This window comes from Ambystoma mexicanum, chromosome 7p, assembly GCF_040938575.1.
Source record: "Ambystoma mexicanum isolate Mex_15411 chromosome 7p, UKY_AmexF1_1, whole genome shotgun sequence".
NCBI classification, from domain to species: domain Eukaryota; kingdom Metazoa; phylum Chordata; class Amphibia; order Caudata; family Ambystomatidae; genus Ambystoma; species Ambystoma mexicanum.
In genome coordinates, this window is record NC_090939.1 from 107,958,233 (window position 1) to 107,974,207 (window position 15,975).

General features: G+C 46.1%; 1 protein-coding gene across 2 annotated transcripts in view; it reads right to left on the minus strand.

Annotated features, from left to right (window-relative positions):
- The window catches only part of DRD3 (dopamine receptor D3), a 1,457,150-nt gene that overhangs the window by 346,755 nt on the left and 1,094,420 nt on the right, over window positions 1-15,975 (minus strand). For both annotated transcript variants that reach the window (XM_069635897.1, XM_069635898.1), the window contains one exon: window positions 12,236-12,620. In XM_069635897.1, the coding sequence (XP_069491998.1) occupies window positions 12,236-12,620 (385 nt within the window). The remainder of the gene's footprint in view (window positions 1-12,235; window positions 12,621-15,975) is intronic.

The following is a 15,975-nucleotide window of genomic DNA, read 5'->3' on the forward strand; positions in this document are numbered from 1 at the left end:
CGTAACTTACTATGGTTCGTGAACTTTTCAAGCCACCTTTTATAAACATAGAAATATGTAACATTGCTATGTTTATAAAATATGGCTTGAAAAGTACACACACCATAGTAGTACGCATACAAACATATAAATGCTCACATACATTTATATATTTGTTTGCACACCTTACTATGATTTGTGCACTTTTAGGCCACGCCCACAATGAAAGCCACGCCCCCAGACGAGGGCCCCCTCTCAATTTCTTACCCCACTTAAAGCACTGGCAACCGCCCTCAGCTCCGGTCCCCCCTCCGATCATCAACGGGGAGGCAGGGGGGTGTAGCCAGCATGCGGTGCTGAAGGAGATGAGGGCTCCGGGCCTCTCTGGTTCCCTCTGCAGCATCCGCTCCTCCTCCTCGATCGACTCTCAGGGAAGCCTTGAAATGCTCCCCAATGGAGTTCAGCCCTCTGGTGAATCGCCGCCTCACAGACCACTATGCTGTTCTAACTCATGGGACAGGTGCTCTCCTCCCTTAATACTGCCCTGTTTTCACACTAGCTTCATTGCAAGCTTTATTGTGTGGCCTTATGGGGACGGAGCAGCTCACGTGCAGCCGCCATCTTGGAATCCTATATTTTACATTTGAAATGTGTCCGTGATTGAAGCATGAACCCCCTCTGAGCACACTGGGGTCTCTGCTCATTTCATTTGTCTCAATACTCACCCTAAAGGTAACATTTCTGCAAACCACAGGCCAAATATACTCAAATCGACAGTGTCAGTTGTTGGATGTGAGGCTTGGACTGTTCTGCTTCAGCAGAAGCGTGCGATTCAAACACTGAATCCCCCTTGTGTATCGCAAGTCTCCTGAAGCTTGCTTCTACGACAGGAGAAATGGTATGGGTGACAGAGGGAGCTCAGCACAGCTGGCGGTCAGGTCATGGTGTTACTATCGGGTTGCCTGCTCATGACACGGAGGTAGCCTTGCTAGTAAAACCGGTAAGGCTACCTCCAAGCCGGCAAGAAAATCCGGCACCCGCGAACGGGCAATTACCAGGATGCCCTTTCGCAGGTGCCGTTGCCGGTAGATCCCCATTCCCTTTGAGCCCAATAGGGCACAATGGGAATGGGGATGCCTGTAGCACCGGCACAGTTCATTACTGTGCCGGTGCTACAGGCTTGCTTGTGCTCGCGGTGCCTTTCATTACTCTAGGACAGGCCTGGCGGAATGAAAGGCACCCGTAAGCACAACTTGGAGTTTGCCAGTCCGGATAAAATGGTACCGGTTAGCTTACCAGTACCGTTGTATCCGGACCTACAACCTCGTAATGAGGCCCACTGTGTCAATCTCACGCTTAACACAGCCAGGCACTTATGGGGCCATGCGCAGTTGATAGGAGAAATTCACGTTCTCTGCAGTGGTAAGATGAGGGTGGAATGAACAGTGATGGGGGCATCAGAATGAGCAGCGTCCCGGCCCCCAATACACCGAGCAGCAACTGATCTGCTCTTGCTCACAGGCCCCCATGAGAAGAGGAGGAAGATAGAGCTCCATGGCTGTGATGCCAGCTACATGAAAAAAAACAATGCATTTCATGCAACAAGCATTGCCCGTTGCTATGCAACCCAGAGAGTCTGCTTCCTAACATCTCTTTTGCTTTTTTGCCCGTAGAACTGTTTTGCCATATGGATGCCTGGTTGGCACTAGTGCCACCAAATGTGCCAAAACCAACAACAAATGGAACATGTCCAGCAAGTATGACAAACATACTTGACTACACAATGTAACCACCATAGTGTCATGTTACCATGTAATACCGTACTGTTTCTATCCTAACTATGTACTTTAGCGCCGGGATACCTCTGGGTCTGGGCACCACCAACAAATACAATAAATAAATAGATAAATAAAATAAATATGTGACATCCTGCTTCGGAGATTCTCCAAAGTGTTCAGTGTATCACTGTCACTCTAAGTGCAATTAAAGTTCCCAGCATGATGAGGCCATAGAAAACACATCCTAATAAAGTCCAATTAGGGGTTAAGTGGCTGCGGGAGGCAATCCCAAAACCCTGAAACCTTTACCATTAATTAGGCCTAATCACACATTATTTTGTTTAATAATTCACACAGAAATTTGTTTTCTTGAGTAGAAAATTAAGCACCCATTGGGACTGGTCTCACATTGTACACCGGATTGTGGGTTTTCAGATATAATGCAAAGGCTTAGGGTTAGGCAGGTTCCTTCTCGAGCCTGGTTTCTTTGTGTGGTGTTCACTGATAAACAAACACACTACTTTTATCTCATGGCTTGGCACGTGTTGTGGACGGCGCTCCTATTCTCGTGTTGCTAAGTCTGAAGGTAAAAGTACAACGCACCTTCGAAAGAAGTCCAAAATGTTATGTTAAGTCGATGTATACCGCACACTGCTGCCATTTTCATGGTCACCAGGCGCTCACGTGGCTCTGTAAGGAAAAGTGGGTTGGGTTGCTTAGCGAGGGACAGAGGGATAGGGTAGATGTGGTGCTCATCTGTTAATGCGTGTAGAACCAGGAGGAACTGGCATCTGTGTGTTTGAGGTTTATGTGTGTGCTTTCTTTCGTGCACTGGGTTAGTTGTGTCGAGAAGGGCGCTGTCCTGTGCGTGAGTTGCTTGTCGTCAGAGGTTGGCTTTGTAGCTTGGTTAGAGAGTGATATGCGGTTTGCGTGTTTTACTGGGTTGATTTATTAGCCCTCTGGGCGTGTGTGCTGTAATTGGGACGTGTGGGTTGTGCAGAAGAGGAAAGGGGTTAGTGGTCTTTGGGCCTCATTATGACCCTGGCGCTAAGTGGTTAACGGCGCCGTGAAAGGCTGCGGTGCCGTTAACCACTTAGCGCCTTACTACGAGGTCCATTTGCGGGACCCGACCTGAACGGCTGGTCTAGACCAGCCGTTAAAGTTGGGACCCGCAAAGGGACTCTCGAGGTAAGTACGGTACCGCAAATTGCGGTACCGTACTTACCGCCTTCCCCGGTCCCATTGAGCCCTATAGGGCAAAAATGGGAATGGGGAAGGGCCAATGTTCAATGGGGAATTATCGCCCCGCCAACCTTGGAATGGGGTGGTAATTCCCCATTGAACATTGGCAGACTCGTTACGATACCGGCACCAACCATGGTGCTAATAGCGCCATGGTTTAGCGCCAGTATCGTAATGAGGGCCAATGTGTTTTTGTAGCTATGTTATTGTTTTTCATTCGGTGTTTATCCCTTGTTTCCGGCTTATGGTTTGTAGCAGTAGTCCCTGGGCGTCATCACGAGTTGGGTGGTAGCCCTTAAATGCCCTTAAACCTGCCGTAAAAATGCTGATTTCTTGTGTAATTATCGCACGGTAATACCACTGGAGGTAATTGCACTGAAAATTCCACATTGGGTCCAACGGACCCAATGGGGAATAATGTTTACCACCCAACCCCGGATACCGACAGACAGTTGGCCGGTAACGCAAATAAAGTTGGCCGGTATCCCACTCGCAATACCGCCCAACTTGTGATGAGGCCCATTGCATGGGTTGGGCAGACAGCTTGTGAGGGTCTTTGTTGCATAGTTGGTCTATGTTTATCTTGGCAAGTTGAATAGGCAGGTTTTTAGTTATTTCCTGAAAGTTAGGTGGTTTTCTTTTGTTCTTGTTTCATTCGGGATCGAGTTACACAGTTTGGCTCTACAGATAATAAAAGGTGGTGTGCAAAGTGCTTGGTGTTGGCTGTGGCTGCTACGCTATTTTGGAGAAACCTGGCAACATTGCAACATCTCTTCCATTTCTACTCCTCCACTGCAGGAGGCGGACTCACACTCTTAAAGCAAATGTTCTTTTCTAGTGCTTGCATAGCAAATGAAAACCAAAACAAGTGATACAATGGTAAAGACTGGTTGGAAACGAACCCACATACAATTAAAGTACTCAACATTTGTTAAAATAAAATGCACATCGTACCATTTTTACAACTTACAAAGGAAGACCGCAACACATTCAGATGACTGCAATGCAGGCACATATTGCTAAAGCAAGTTGCTGAATGAGACAAGATCACTTTGAAACACCTTTATTGGCACTTTGGGAAGTTCTCTTTTCATGTGATGGCTAAAATATGTGAGCAATTAGTCATGTTGCTGTGTTGGAGCAGACCGTAGAGTGTTGATCGCCTTGTGATTTTTGGTGAGGACCTCTGTATGTTGTCAGTGGCACTGCATCCTTTTTTCTCCATGTGATCCATCTCTTGTTGTGGCTGAAAGTCTGTAGTTCTACTGATGGCCGACAGATGTCCTCCGAGGACATCACATGAGCTCACACCATTCATGTGCAGCAGCATCAGGGGGGTGGAGTGAACCCTGTCAGCTGTGGGGGCACCGTGAGAATGATCAGCGCCCCGGCTCTCAGGCCCACCCCACCCTGAAGCAGTTGGTGATCTGTTCTTCCTCACAGGTTGCCATGAGAGGACGAGGAAGAGGGAGCTCTTTGGCGGCAATGGCAGTTGCAGTAAACATCAGTGTCACTTAGACATTATATGGTGCGATCATTGCCAGTTGCTATGCCAACCAGAAACTCTGCTTCTTAGCACCCTGTTATCTCTTTCTTAGACCTGTAGCATAGTTTTGGCATAAAAGTGGCGCTATAGCCACCAAATGCCCATAAACGAAAAATGGAAAACAAAGTAGCCATCGAATTATGAAAAGCATGAAGATGGCTACACAGAGGGTAGGGGAGGACTCTGAGATGTTCAAGAAACAAACATACAATCAGCATGTTTAAGAAAGCCTCAAATGCCCCAAAACTGGAAGCCCTTTTCCGCACACTCTACAACCAACTGAAGTCTTTGATATCCTTGGTACTGTTTTGGCAAGCATTGTGGATTTTTAAAAACATCCAGGAGAAGCTCAACGAGAGCACTGTTGCTACCGTTTCTCAGCTCTCCTGCGCACTTCGCTCATACCGACACTTTGGTCCAGATTCATGGAATTTCTAGGCTGGTGCAGAGTGACTTTAAACTGCCAAAAATAACAACGGGGGTCCTGGGAGACTCTCTGCCAGACATGAGTCCTGGTTTACAAGAGCCTTACCCAGAGTCTTTAGCTCACTATCTTTCACAGAGAAGAAATATCCTAAACATATCAGTCTTTGTCCTGTCCTGGGGCAGTCCAGCACCGAAATGCTAGGCAATTCTTCTCTGAACAAGAGTACCAACAGCAACCCCCGACACATGTTTCGGTCTGGTTGAACCTCATCAGTAGGGTGTAGCTGTGCCTCTCTAAGAATTGTGAGCATGGGGTCCATGTCTGGATTCCCCTAGTAACTTAGGGTGAGACCCAAAGTTACTTGAATTATGCAAATAACAAGGCAGGTCCTGGGAAACTCTCTGCCAGACATGAGTCCTGGTTTACAAGAGCCTTACCCAGAGTCTTTAGCTCACTATCTTTCACAGAGGAGAAATATCCTAAAAATATCAGTCTTTGTCCTGCCCTAGGGCAGTCCAGCACCAAAATGCTAGGCAATTCTCCTCTGAACAAGAGTACCAACAGCAACCCCAGACACGTGTTTTGGTCTGGTTGAACCTCATCAGTAGGGTGTAGCTGTGCCTCTCTTAGAATAGTGAGCAAGGGGTCCACGTCTGGATTCCCCTACTAACTTAGGGTGAACCCAAAGTTACTTGAATTATGCAAATAACAAGGGGGGGTCCTGGGAGACTCTCTGCCAGACATGAGTCCTGGTTTACAAGAGCCTTACCCAGAGTCTTTAGCTCACTATCTTTCACACAGGAGAAATATCCTAAACAAAGCAGTCTTTTTCCTGCCCTGGGGCAGTCCAGCACCAAATGCTAGGCAATTCTCCTCTGAACAAGAGTACCAACAGCAACCCCAGACACGACAAAGTCGCAGTGCACTGCATAAAGACACTTTACACCGCTCTGTGAATCAGCGTGTTAGTTGGCAGTGCAAAGTCACTGTTTACTGCATAAATACACTTTGCACTGCTCTGTGAGTCAGTGTGTTAGTTGGCAGTGCAAAGTCACTGTGCACTGCATAAATACACCTTGCACTGCTCTGTGAATCAGGGTGTTTGTTGATAGTGTACACTTTGCACCGTTCTGTGAATCAGGGTGTTTGTTGACAGTGTACACTATGCACAGTTCTGTGAATCAGTGTATTAGTTGACAGTATACACTTTGCACCGTTCTGTGAATCAGCGTGTTAGTTGGCAGTGCAAAGTCACTTTGCACCAGGCTAGAAATTCCATGAAGCAGAGGCTTTATGTCTACAGCTCCTTCATTCTCTCCTGTGCTGCCTCCTCCAGGCTTTCTCCCTTCCCTGGTCAGGCACTTTAAGTGCATACCTTCTCCTCGTGGAAAGTTCCATGCTCTCCTTTCCTCCTCTTTGATTCATGTGTCTGCCTGTAAGAGACTCTTTCCACCATATCACTGCTGCCCAAGGCTTTCTACATTCCCTCCCATCAGGAAGTCCTTATTACTCTGTGTGCCTTCCCTGCCCCCCACTGGGAATGAAAGTTGTTTCATTAATTGATTTTCCTCTGCACTGTTCTAATCTCCGAAGTGACAGAGGAGGTTTAAGGAGAAAACAAAGGCAAAGGATACCAACAGCAGGGATGAGAGGCGAGAAACGAAATAGAACATAACACATATTTTGAAAAGTGACATCAGAGTAATTGCAACCAAAACCCCAGGTCATGCAAAAAAATAACAACAACTTAGGAAAGCCAATAGTTTTAGCTCTTCTATAGGCAGTCATGTTGCCCCTGTTGATACAGTTGTAACAACTTGTATATATTGTAATTTTAAACAAATCATTTCAATGTAATTAACATCTTTCTACTTACCGGCCGTGACCTTTCTTATTTACAAGAAAACCAAAAATATAGTCACTTTCTCCTACTATTTATACTAGATCCTAAGCCACACACAGACAAAACTATTTATTTACCAATGCCCATTATTTAAAGGTCAACACCTGTAATTTGGGTCCGTAGCGGTACATATGCAAGTATTGTAAAGTATATTCAGAGAAAGCGAAACAATATCTCACATTTTAATTAGTGTTCAGGTGAATTCAGGTTGAAGTCAGATTTCTGTTAGAACACATGCGGGGAAGCAGGGAGTTTTTCCTCACCCCTTTAATGTACAACTAGTGGAAAAGCCTGTGTACAGTGTTGGATTACAGAAAGCCAGCTGTATGGAGGGAAAAAAGAAAGTGATGAATTCTAAAACAAAAGCTCCCTCTAGTGGTGACAACAGGCGAAGCGGGCAGTTTCTATTGCGCATGACTGCATCGGACAAGCATACATCTGGCCTTTTTATTATTGCAGATGTTCGAAGTACAAAGGACAACAATGCCCCCACACCATTCACCTCCCCAGCTCCTCTCCACAGAATCCACAGACCTCACCTAAGTGATGTCACAAACATCCCTTACCTCACGACACACACACTCCAATAATCACCATGACTGCTTCATCCACACAGCGAGGCCTACATGAATACACATCCCCTCTTTCACCCACCCTAGTGTCAAAGCAGCTCTCACCTTTGCTCCCCTCCCCAGATTCCAAACCTGTCACCCTTCAAGTCTCAGAGCTAATCCACCAGCACTACAATAAACCTTCCTTGACCTCCACTTACGTCCACCACACCGTATCTTTTTTGGCATAGCGGACATTATGGTCGGGCATGCACAAGCTGCCACGCCCTTTCCTGCCCTCTCACATTCAATACATTCTCCTACTTTCCTTTCCACCAATCTATCAAAGCCAGGCCACCAATAGCCAGCCCTCAACATTGCTTAATTTCTTTCCATTCCAATATGCCCCATGTGGGCTATGTCAATCAACTTGTCTTGACATTTTTGAGGGACTACCACCCTGCAAGACTTATAAAGCAAATGACTTTCAACACTTATGTCGTCTCTCCACTCCCAGTACGTTCTAGCACCCCCATCCAACACACTCTTACTTGGCCAACCCAACTCAGCACCTCGCATTGTGAGCATTAATCTATTGTATCCTTTCATCGGCTCCTCTCACTCCATTCGACCTATCACTCCATCATGTGTTTCTAAGACTTGATCAGTCCATGCCTCACTTCCCGTTGCCTCCTTTTCTCCCCAGCGTGATGAATGATCAGCAAATTAATTTTCTCATCCAAGCACCACGTCAACCATGAAGGAATGACACAGCATTCTCGCTACCGAACTCTCTAACCTGCGAGACACCTTGTCCAGGCCCTTGGACTCGGAAATCGACTTCAGCAGCCTCTGATCAAGCCTCAAAATAAATTCTGCTCTCCCCACGAATACCTGACATTTCTCAACGGCCCAATGGCACACAAGCACCTCCTTCTCCAGTACGGGGTCAAGACGTCTCCCACCGCCTTATCACTCGCACCAACAGTTATCACTGTCTTCTTATTTGTCGCAAACTGTCCCTGTACTTTAGACATGTCGATTTCTTTCTTTATCTTTTGGAACTCCCTTTCACATTTCGAGCTCCACTCAACCTCCACTCCTGTCCTCAACAACTGGAGCAACTCCCCAACCCTTTCTGCAAAATTCCTTACAAATGTTTGATAGAACTCCACCATACCTGAATAGGAATGCAATTCCCCTTTATTTTTGGGTGTCTGAACTCTTTATTTCTTCCTTTTTAAGCTTTCGTCCTTCTCCCCATATCTCTTGCCGCGGGTATCCCACCGAATGTTTCCTAAACGTGCATATTTCCTTCCCTAGTGTAAACCCTGTTTCCTCCAACACATATAAAACCTTCCACAAACATTCATAGTGCTCCCTTATCGTCTCACCGCACACTAATATATCATCCTGGAAGCAGTACACATTCTTCAAACCCCCAAACAATGTAAGAATGGCCTTTTGGAAAACAGATGAAGCTGACACTAAAGCAAAGGGCATCCTTCTGAATTGGAAGATACCCTCATGTGAACGCCGTCAGATGGTGAGAACCTGGATCCAACGCAATGTGGTCATAGGACGATGCCAGATCTAGTTTGGTAAACCCTTTACCATTTCCTTCTGAACTTAACTTCTAATTATTGTAGATTAATTGTTGATGACTTCACATGACCGTACATTACTTCACATTACATTAGTCTGGATTACTTTTCAATTACCCTACATCTCTTTAGAGTACAGTGGATCACTTCAGATTACTGCAGGTTAGTTAATTTACATTAGTTATTTCATTGCATTATGTGGGTTTGAATCAGGAATTATGTGATGGCATATCTGTACTGCAGTACAAGGGTAATTATGGCATGGCAAATTTTCGACATATCCCATCCCAAAAGGCGCGACAGAAAATCATACTTTCCAGATGAAACAGGTGAACAATGTGTTTATTTTGTCATACAAGTTTAATTTGAAACAGGGTTAAAGTATATCCAGAAATTAGAAGTGCAAGCATTTCCCCTAAGTCCCAACACTTCAATTGAAGCCTGAAAGGCACGCTTGGTTAAGATGTTTCTATTACACTTGGAGTAGATTAATAGTTACAGTTAACCCTTTAACTTTCAGATAGCTGCTTTTGCAGGCAGAAATGGCTGTTCCAAATTACCTCGCTGTGACAATAATTTGTATTACACAGAGAATGAACACGTGGTAGTCTTCCAAATCAGCAGGGGAGGATCCAACTACCTATAAAATCCTGACTTCCTGCATTTGAATATAGATGGTGACCCAATGGCAGGCAGGGCAGCCCACAAGAAGAACCCGCTCACTAGCAGCAGTGGATGGGTACAATATCTGTGCTGAGAACTGCCGTCCCACCACTTAGTAGCTCACTCCACCAAAGTGTGGTTTTCTTAGCCTTCTCTCCACCTCTGATCCTGCACCGATCTGCAGCCCTCCTTCAGCAAAGAGGCGAAAGTGCTGCTCACGACAGATGCAAACACAAAAGCCCCCCAGGCTCCATCTCTTCAGGTTAGATTGAGTTCACATTTATTTTTCTGGCCCACAAGGGTGTATGCCAGATACATCATAATTACCTGCCCACAAATACCCCTGGTGCTCTACAAGACGCGCAGCAAGCCAGCTACACAACAGATGGTTACTATTGATAACAACCCACTGCTACCTGGATAGCACAGTGAAAACAAGACACATGGCTAAACTTTTCCCTTATTCCAGAAACTGGGCAAAGGTTTATGCTGGATCCGAAATTGAAGCATTGAAATCTCCCGCAGGGGAAACCAAGGCCATCTTGTCTCACAGAAGGGCTTGGACCTCCCTCTTGTCTCACAGAAGGGCTTGGACCTCCCTCTTGTCTCACAGAAGGGCTTGGACCTCCCTCTTGTCTCACAGAAGGGCTTGGGCCTCCCATTTAAATGCCAAAAGAAGGATCAGAGAGTGTGAGCAGGACCCAGGATCACAGGCGGTTGATTCTCATCCTCCTTTGAATGTCTGCATCTGATCACAGGTGTTTGAGGGAAGCTTTTTAAGGAAAACTTTGCTTTTTGTTGAGCTATGTTATCAGTTGCTGTGTAAAATAAAGGTACCGTAAATTTGATGACTCACCCTTCGGAATATATAAGTATTCCACTGGGTCGTCCATTTTGACCCATTCCTTCACACACAAACATTCACTCACTTAAGCACTCACTCGCTTACATTCACTCAGTCAACCACTCGATCAATCATATTCACTCATTCACGTACTCTCATTTACTCATACACTCAATCAATCATCCACTCACTCACCCATTCACTCCTTCGCTCACCCATTAATTCGCCCATTCACTCCCATTCACTCACTCATTTACTGTCTAATTACGAAAGTGCCTTTGCAGGCTTAAGGGTGTATTTACATACAGCTTGTGGACTCTGAAGTACGCTGGACTATCCACAACCTTAAAGTGTGAGAATTCACCGAAGACATTTGCAAATGTGCATTTTTGATTTGCCTACACAAGGGAGGACTCCCCCAATTTTCACATTTGCCCAAAATGCATGGGGTCTGGGTGTGCTGTGAGGGTGACCTGAATGTGCTGCCATTGCACATGAACATGGTGCATGTGCAGATTGCATCTTCAGTTGGGTTGCTCGAGCAGACAGCGGAATATCCAACAACCAGTCTGTTCAAATGCAGAGGATCCCTCAGTCTTACTGAGACCTTCTGTCCAAAGCAGCCACCGTCGCTGGATCACATGCGTCATGCAAAGCAATGCCCTACAGAGACTGCTGCGGTTACTGAATATTCATTTGGCGCATGGAGGTACAGGCATAAGCACATGCTGGTCCATTCAACATACATGCCAACATTACCCATTCCATTCAAGAGAGGCTGGGCGAAGTACGGGTTGTACCCTTGCATTCTGGGACTTGTAGTCCTGGATTCTACCATTATCCTAACAACACTGCACATTCCAGATTGTTAAGTTAAAACGAGGCATGGACTATTGTCTTCTGAATGGGATGGATAATGTTGGCAGGCATGTTTCAAAATGAGGAATGCTCATCTGCAAACCAGGGCACTTGCATGTTGTGCAATGATGTGAACTTCAGCGGCGCCCACAGCATGAACAATTTGAATTGTTGAATTGGGCGACTTAGCAACACTAGTTCAGGATGAGGGTGCTCATCTGGCCGAATCTGGAGATCTCCGCTGTATCCTGTGCACATGTTTGTAAATTAGGGTTGCCCTTTGCATTCCACAGGGGTTGCACGTGGGATCAGTGTGTGGCCAGTTGCCAGTAAGAAGAAGTGTACAGAAGGAATGATGGCCAGTCTGCTTGATTAATTAATCTTTTATAGCACACTTAATACCGGAGACCAGTCTCTAAGTGTGAGCCCAGGACTCAAGCCTATGTGGCCTGGTTTCCAAGATAAACGCATTGCCCTTGAGCTATCCACCCCTCCCCGATCTACCAAATCAGAGATCATGATCCACTCGTATAATGCAACTTCAGCATAGAATAACGTTTCCCTTCTCCGATTATAGGAAGTGCAATACAGTCCAAAACACTGCAGATCTTCCCAACTGTTCCTCACAATGTGTGTAGACGTCTTTTATTCGAAGAGAGCATCGCCATTAAGGAATAAGATATATTACAAGGGATGTGCAAAACAAACAGAAATGTGCTAATGCCCGGATCATTCAGAATTTCAATGCAGGGATAAACCTGAGGGTTCTGGTACCATGACCTCACCCCCCCCCCCACATCCTCCAAAAACAAAAAGGAACATCATTTGCCTCTTACCCACCGAGAACGATGGCCAGCATCTTGGTGGCTTTCCTCTCCCTCATCTGGAGGCTCCTGCGCTTTGGGGACCACTTCAAGGATGCCATTGTCCTTCCATTGGGGAGGCTGCGCACCTCCATGTCCAGTCTGGGCAGCGGGTAACGGGGTACGCTGGCACCAACAGGGGCGGTGATCTCTTCCTCCTCCTCTCCTTCTTCCTCCTCGCCTTCCTCCTCCTCCTCGTTCTCAGTCCTGGCAAAGGAGGTGTGGCTGAGGCTGCAATAGTTTTGCAGGTCCAGGCGGCCCAGCAGTTTCTTCTCGGGGGACATGTCCCGGCTGGAGGTGTTGAGCTTCAGACAGGAGGAGATGGTGTCTTGGTGCCTGGCCAACGTTTTCTCACTGCTTTCCTGAAAATGAAGACCATTTAAATTATTAGGTTTCACCAGGGACTAATGGCTCTGAAGATGGCACAATGAATAATGGTCAAATCGTGGTGGCGTTTGATGTGGCATCGAAAACACAGCTTTTATTCTAGCGCCATTCACTGGCCTTGCTGACAGGTCACTTAAAAATGCCACTGTTGACAATCTTCTCTAAGACCTTTTCTTCTGTACCATAGATCACCCCCAAAGAACATAGACAATGCCATAACCGACTCAGCAGGGTTTTTAATGATATGATATGATAGGTTATTTATAACATGCTTAATACCCAGAGGTTTCTAAGCATGGATCGGGGATTGAACTTTGTCGTCTTGCTTCCAAGGCGAGCAAGTTGCCCCTGAGCTATCCTCCCAAGACAATTCATGCAGCCTTATTGACATTGGAGTCATTTGTCAATTGCCTAAGCTTGCTATTGTCACTCATCCTACTTATGGAGATGAAGGCACAGTGGTAGAAAAATGGTAACAGAGTACTTAGCAGTGTTGACCACGGTATTAGGTCTTTTGCCCGCAGTCTATTGATCACGGACAAAACACACTGACTACCTTTGCCTGCAAGCCCGCTGTGACAAATTGATTTCTGCTCTGCAGGAGTACAAGGATGAGCAGAGGCTAAAGCACCTACTCAGCCCTCATACTTCTACAAACCAAGAGCCAACACCATCATAGAGGTAAACCAGGCAAAGTGAAGAGATATACCTCTTTTGCCTTTTGTAGTAACGTGGGCTGAGGGAAAGCTTTACTCTCAAGTGGGATGAGAATGCGAAGCGGGAGCAACCGAAAGAGCGAAGTATAATAGTCCAAAATTAAGGAACGTTCAATCAAACTTCTATTAAAATAGGTACACTTTCATTAAACACACCAATGGCAATAATAACTAAAAAATAACTAAATAGAAAACACTACAAACCCCAGTAGAAGGAACACAGAATATGCAAGATAGCAAGGTGCAGCGGTCTGGGTAACGAGAGGGGAGAAAAGTCAATAAAAACCCTCAATGTTCCTTGTTCCTTGAGATGGAAAAAGGGAATTACTGTGACCTAGCCAGTCTATAGAGCTAAGAATGTACCATGGGGGCTATTATAAATCAATAATACCTTTGCAGTGTATTGGCGGTTCGATAACGGTGAACCAGGCTTCTTTGGCAAACCGCCACTTTGGCAAACAGATGCCAAAGTGGCGGTGAACTGAAGAAGGCTGCGCTTTGAAATGTTACTCAAGCGATGCAGGTGGTGGAAGTCACCACATTCAGTTCGGCGCTCAAGTTTTGACGGTGGACAGGCTGATGGCGTTATGCGTAGGCGAGTCGGTTCGATGCGGGGGCTTGGAAAAAGCAGTTTGGGAAGCACAACTAGGTCGGTTTGATCAATGACTTGCTCTGCAATGAAGACTCTAGGCGTCCAAACAATACTTTGAGCAGCGCAGATGCAGCAGTACTTTTTTGTTCAACCAAAGGCAATTACATGCTTTCAGATGGTGTAGTGTGGCAGTGAATGCGTTTGAACATCAGAAGAGCAGTTGGAAGATCAGCGAGTGCCAAAGGCAGCTCCAGAGGATCCTGTTGGTTCTATCAGGGTGGAAAGGGCTGAATCATGGCTCACAGAGTTTTGACTGCAAATTGTGGGAATCCTTGTTGTCTTGGCTCTCAGGAACTGTGAGTCCCACTGCAGGGTCTCAGAGACAAGATGAATCAGTTTCATGAGCTCCCAAACATGGGGAGTCTGGCACACACCTTCAGGGGTCCTTCAGCATGGTGAGGTCCTGCCTGGGTAGCAGTGTTACTGGCAGAGATGCAGGTCTCGTTTCAGCAGCATTCACCCCCAATGGTTCCCGGGGATGGTTGGGGACAGAGCTTGCCTCTGCCTTGGAACACCTGTCTTCACCTCACCACTGGAGCACTTTGGAAAGGACTGGTCCCCAACAGGGTCCAACAAAATCTTCTTCAAGGTTTAAAGTCCAGAGATTATTCAGAGACGTGGTGGGGCACCCCTTCTTTTAAAGGCAAACGTCTACAGGTGATTGGACAAAAGCAAGCCTGCTCTAAGGGTCAACCACTGTCCTTGGAACAAGTGTACTTTCCCTTCTGATATCACACCCAAGGTGCTTTGTGCTACAGGATGTGGAGCAGACAGGAAGGAAAGATAGAGGCAGAGAAAAACAAAATGGTGGAAGCTTCCTTAGCTGTAAAGACCTCCCTCTGTCTACATTAACCCTACACCTCCCCTTCTCAATAGAATCGAGGTCTTTTGGTATGTGCTTCTTCCCGGTTCTGATCTTTTTCCCTCTTAGCCTCTGTACACTGGAATTCTCTCCCTCTCTCTATCTGCTTTTGTATTTGTATTTGTATTTGTTTATTTATAACGCGCAAACCCACAGGCCCAGGGGCATCAGGGCGCAATTTGTACAAGGTTGCAAGAAAAGAACATACAGGGATATAAATTACAATAAAAGTGTGTCAAAACAGCAAAAAACAAACTTAATAATTACAAATATTACACAGGGTACAGTATCCCTAGGCTTAGCAGAGGAAGTATCCCTGAGGTAGTTGGGAGGGTAGCAGCCCGGAAATCATGTAAGGGAACAGGCGGGCTGGGTAAGTAGGACAAATGTCTGACACAACTATTGCTGGTCAAAGAGCCAGGATTTGGTTTTATTTTTGAAGGTGTTGAAGGAGTCTTCAGCTCTGATGGCAGCGGGGAGGGTATTCCAAAGTTTGGAGGCTAGGACAGGGAAGCTGGTGCCTCCGGCTTTTTGGAGCTTAAACCTGGGGATAGTAAGGCAGTTAGTCTGGGCAGTTCTTAGTGGACGGGCAGTGGAGTGGCGCGAAAGCCGACTGCAGAGATAGATCGGAGCCTTGTTGGCTAGGCATTTGTGCGTGAGGGCAAGCGTTTTTAGGGAAATTCTCTGCTTCACGGGTAACCACTTAAGGCTAGTTCTGGCTTCTGAGATGTGGTGGTTACGAGGGATGTTCAGGGCTGCTCGAATTGCATTGTTCTGGGTGGTTTGGAGTTTCCTCATCTTCCCCTATTTTTCAGTCTAACCTAAAAGCTAATCTTTTCACCCTTCTTTATACTTAATGACTTTCTGGCCCTGATTCATGGATTATTTGCGCCGAAAAAAACAGGATTTGTGCGCCATTCTGCCCGCAAAACCCCATTTGTTAAACAAAGATTTGCGGGCAGAATGGCGCACAAATCCCATTTTTTTCAGCGCAAATAATCCATGAATCTGCTGCGAAGATGGAACAATGCATAATGGTCAAATGATTGTGGTGTTTGATGTGGCATCAGAAAACACTGCTTTTATTTATTACGTTATTT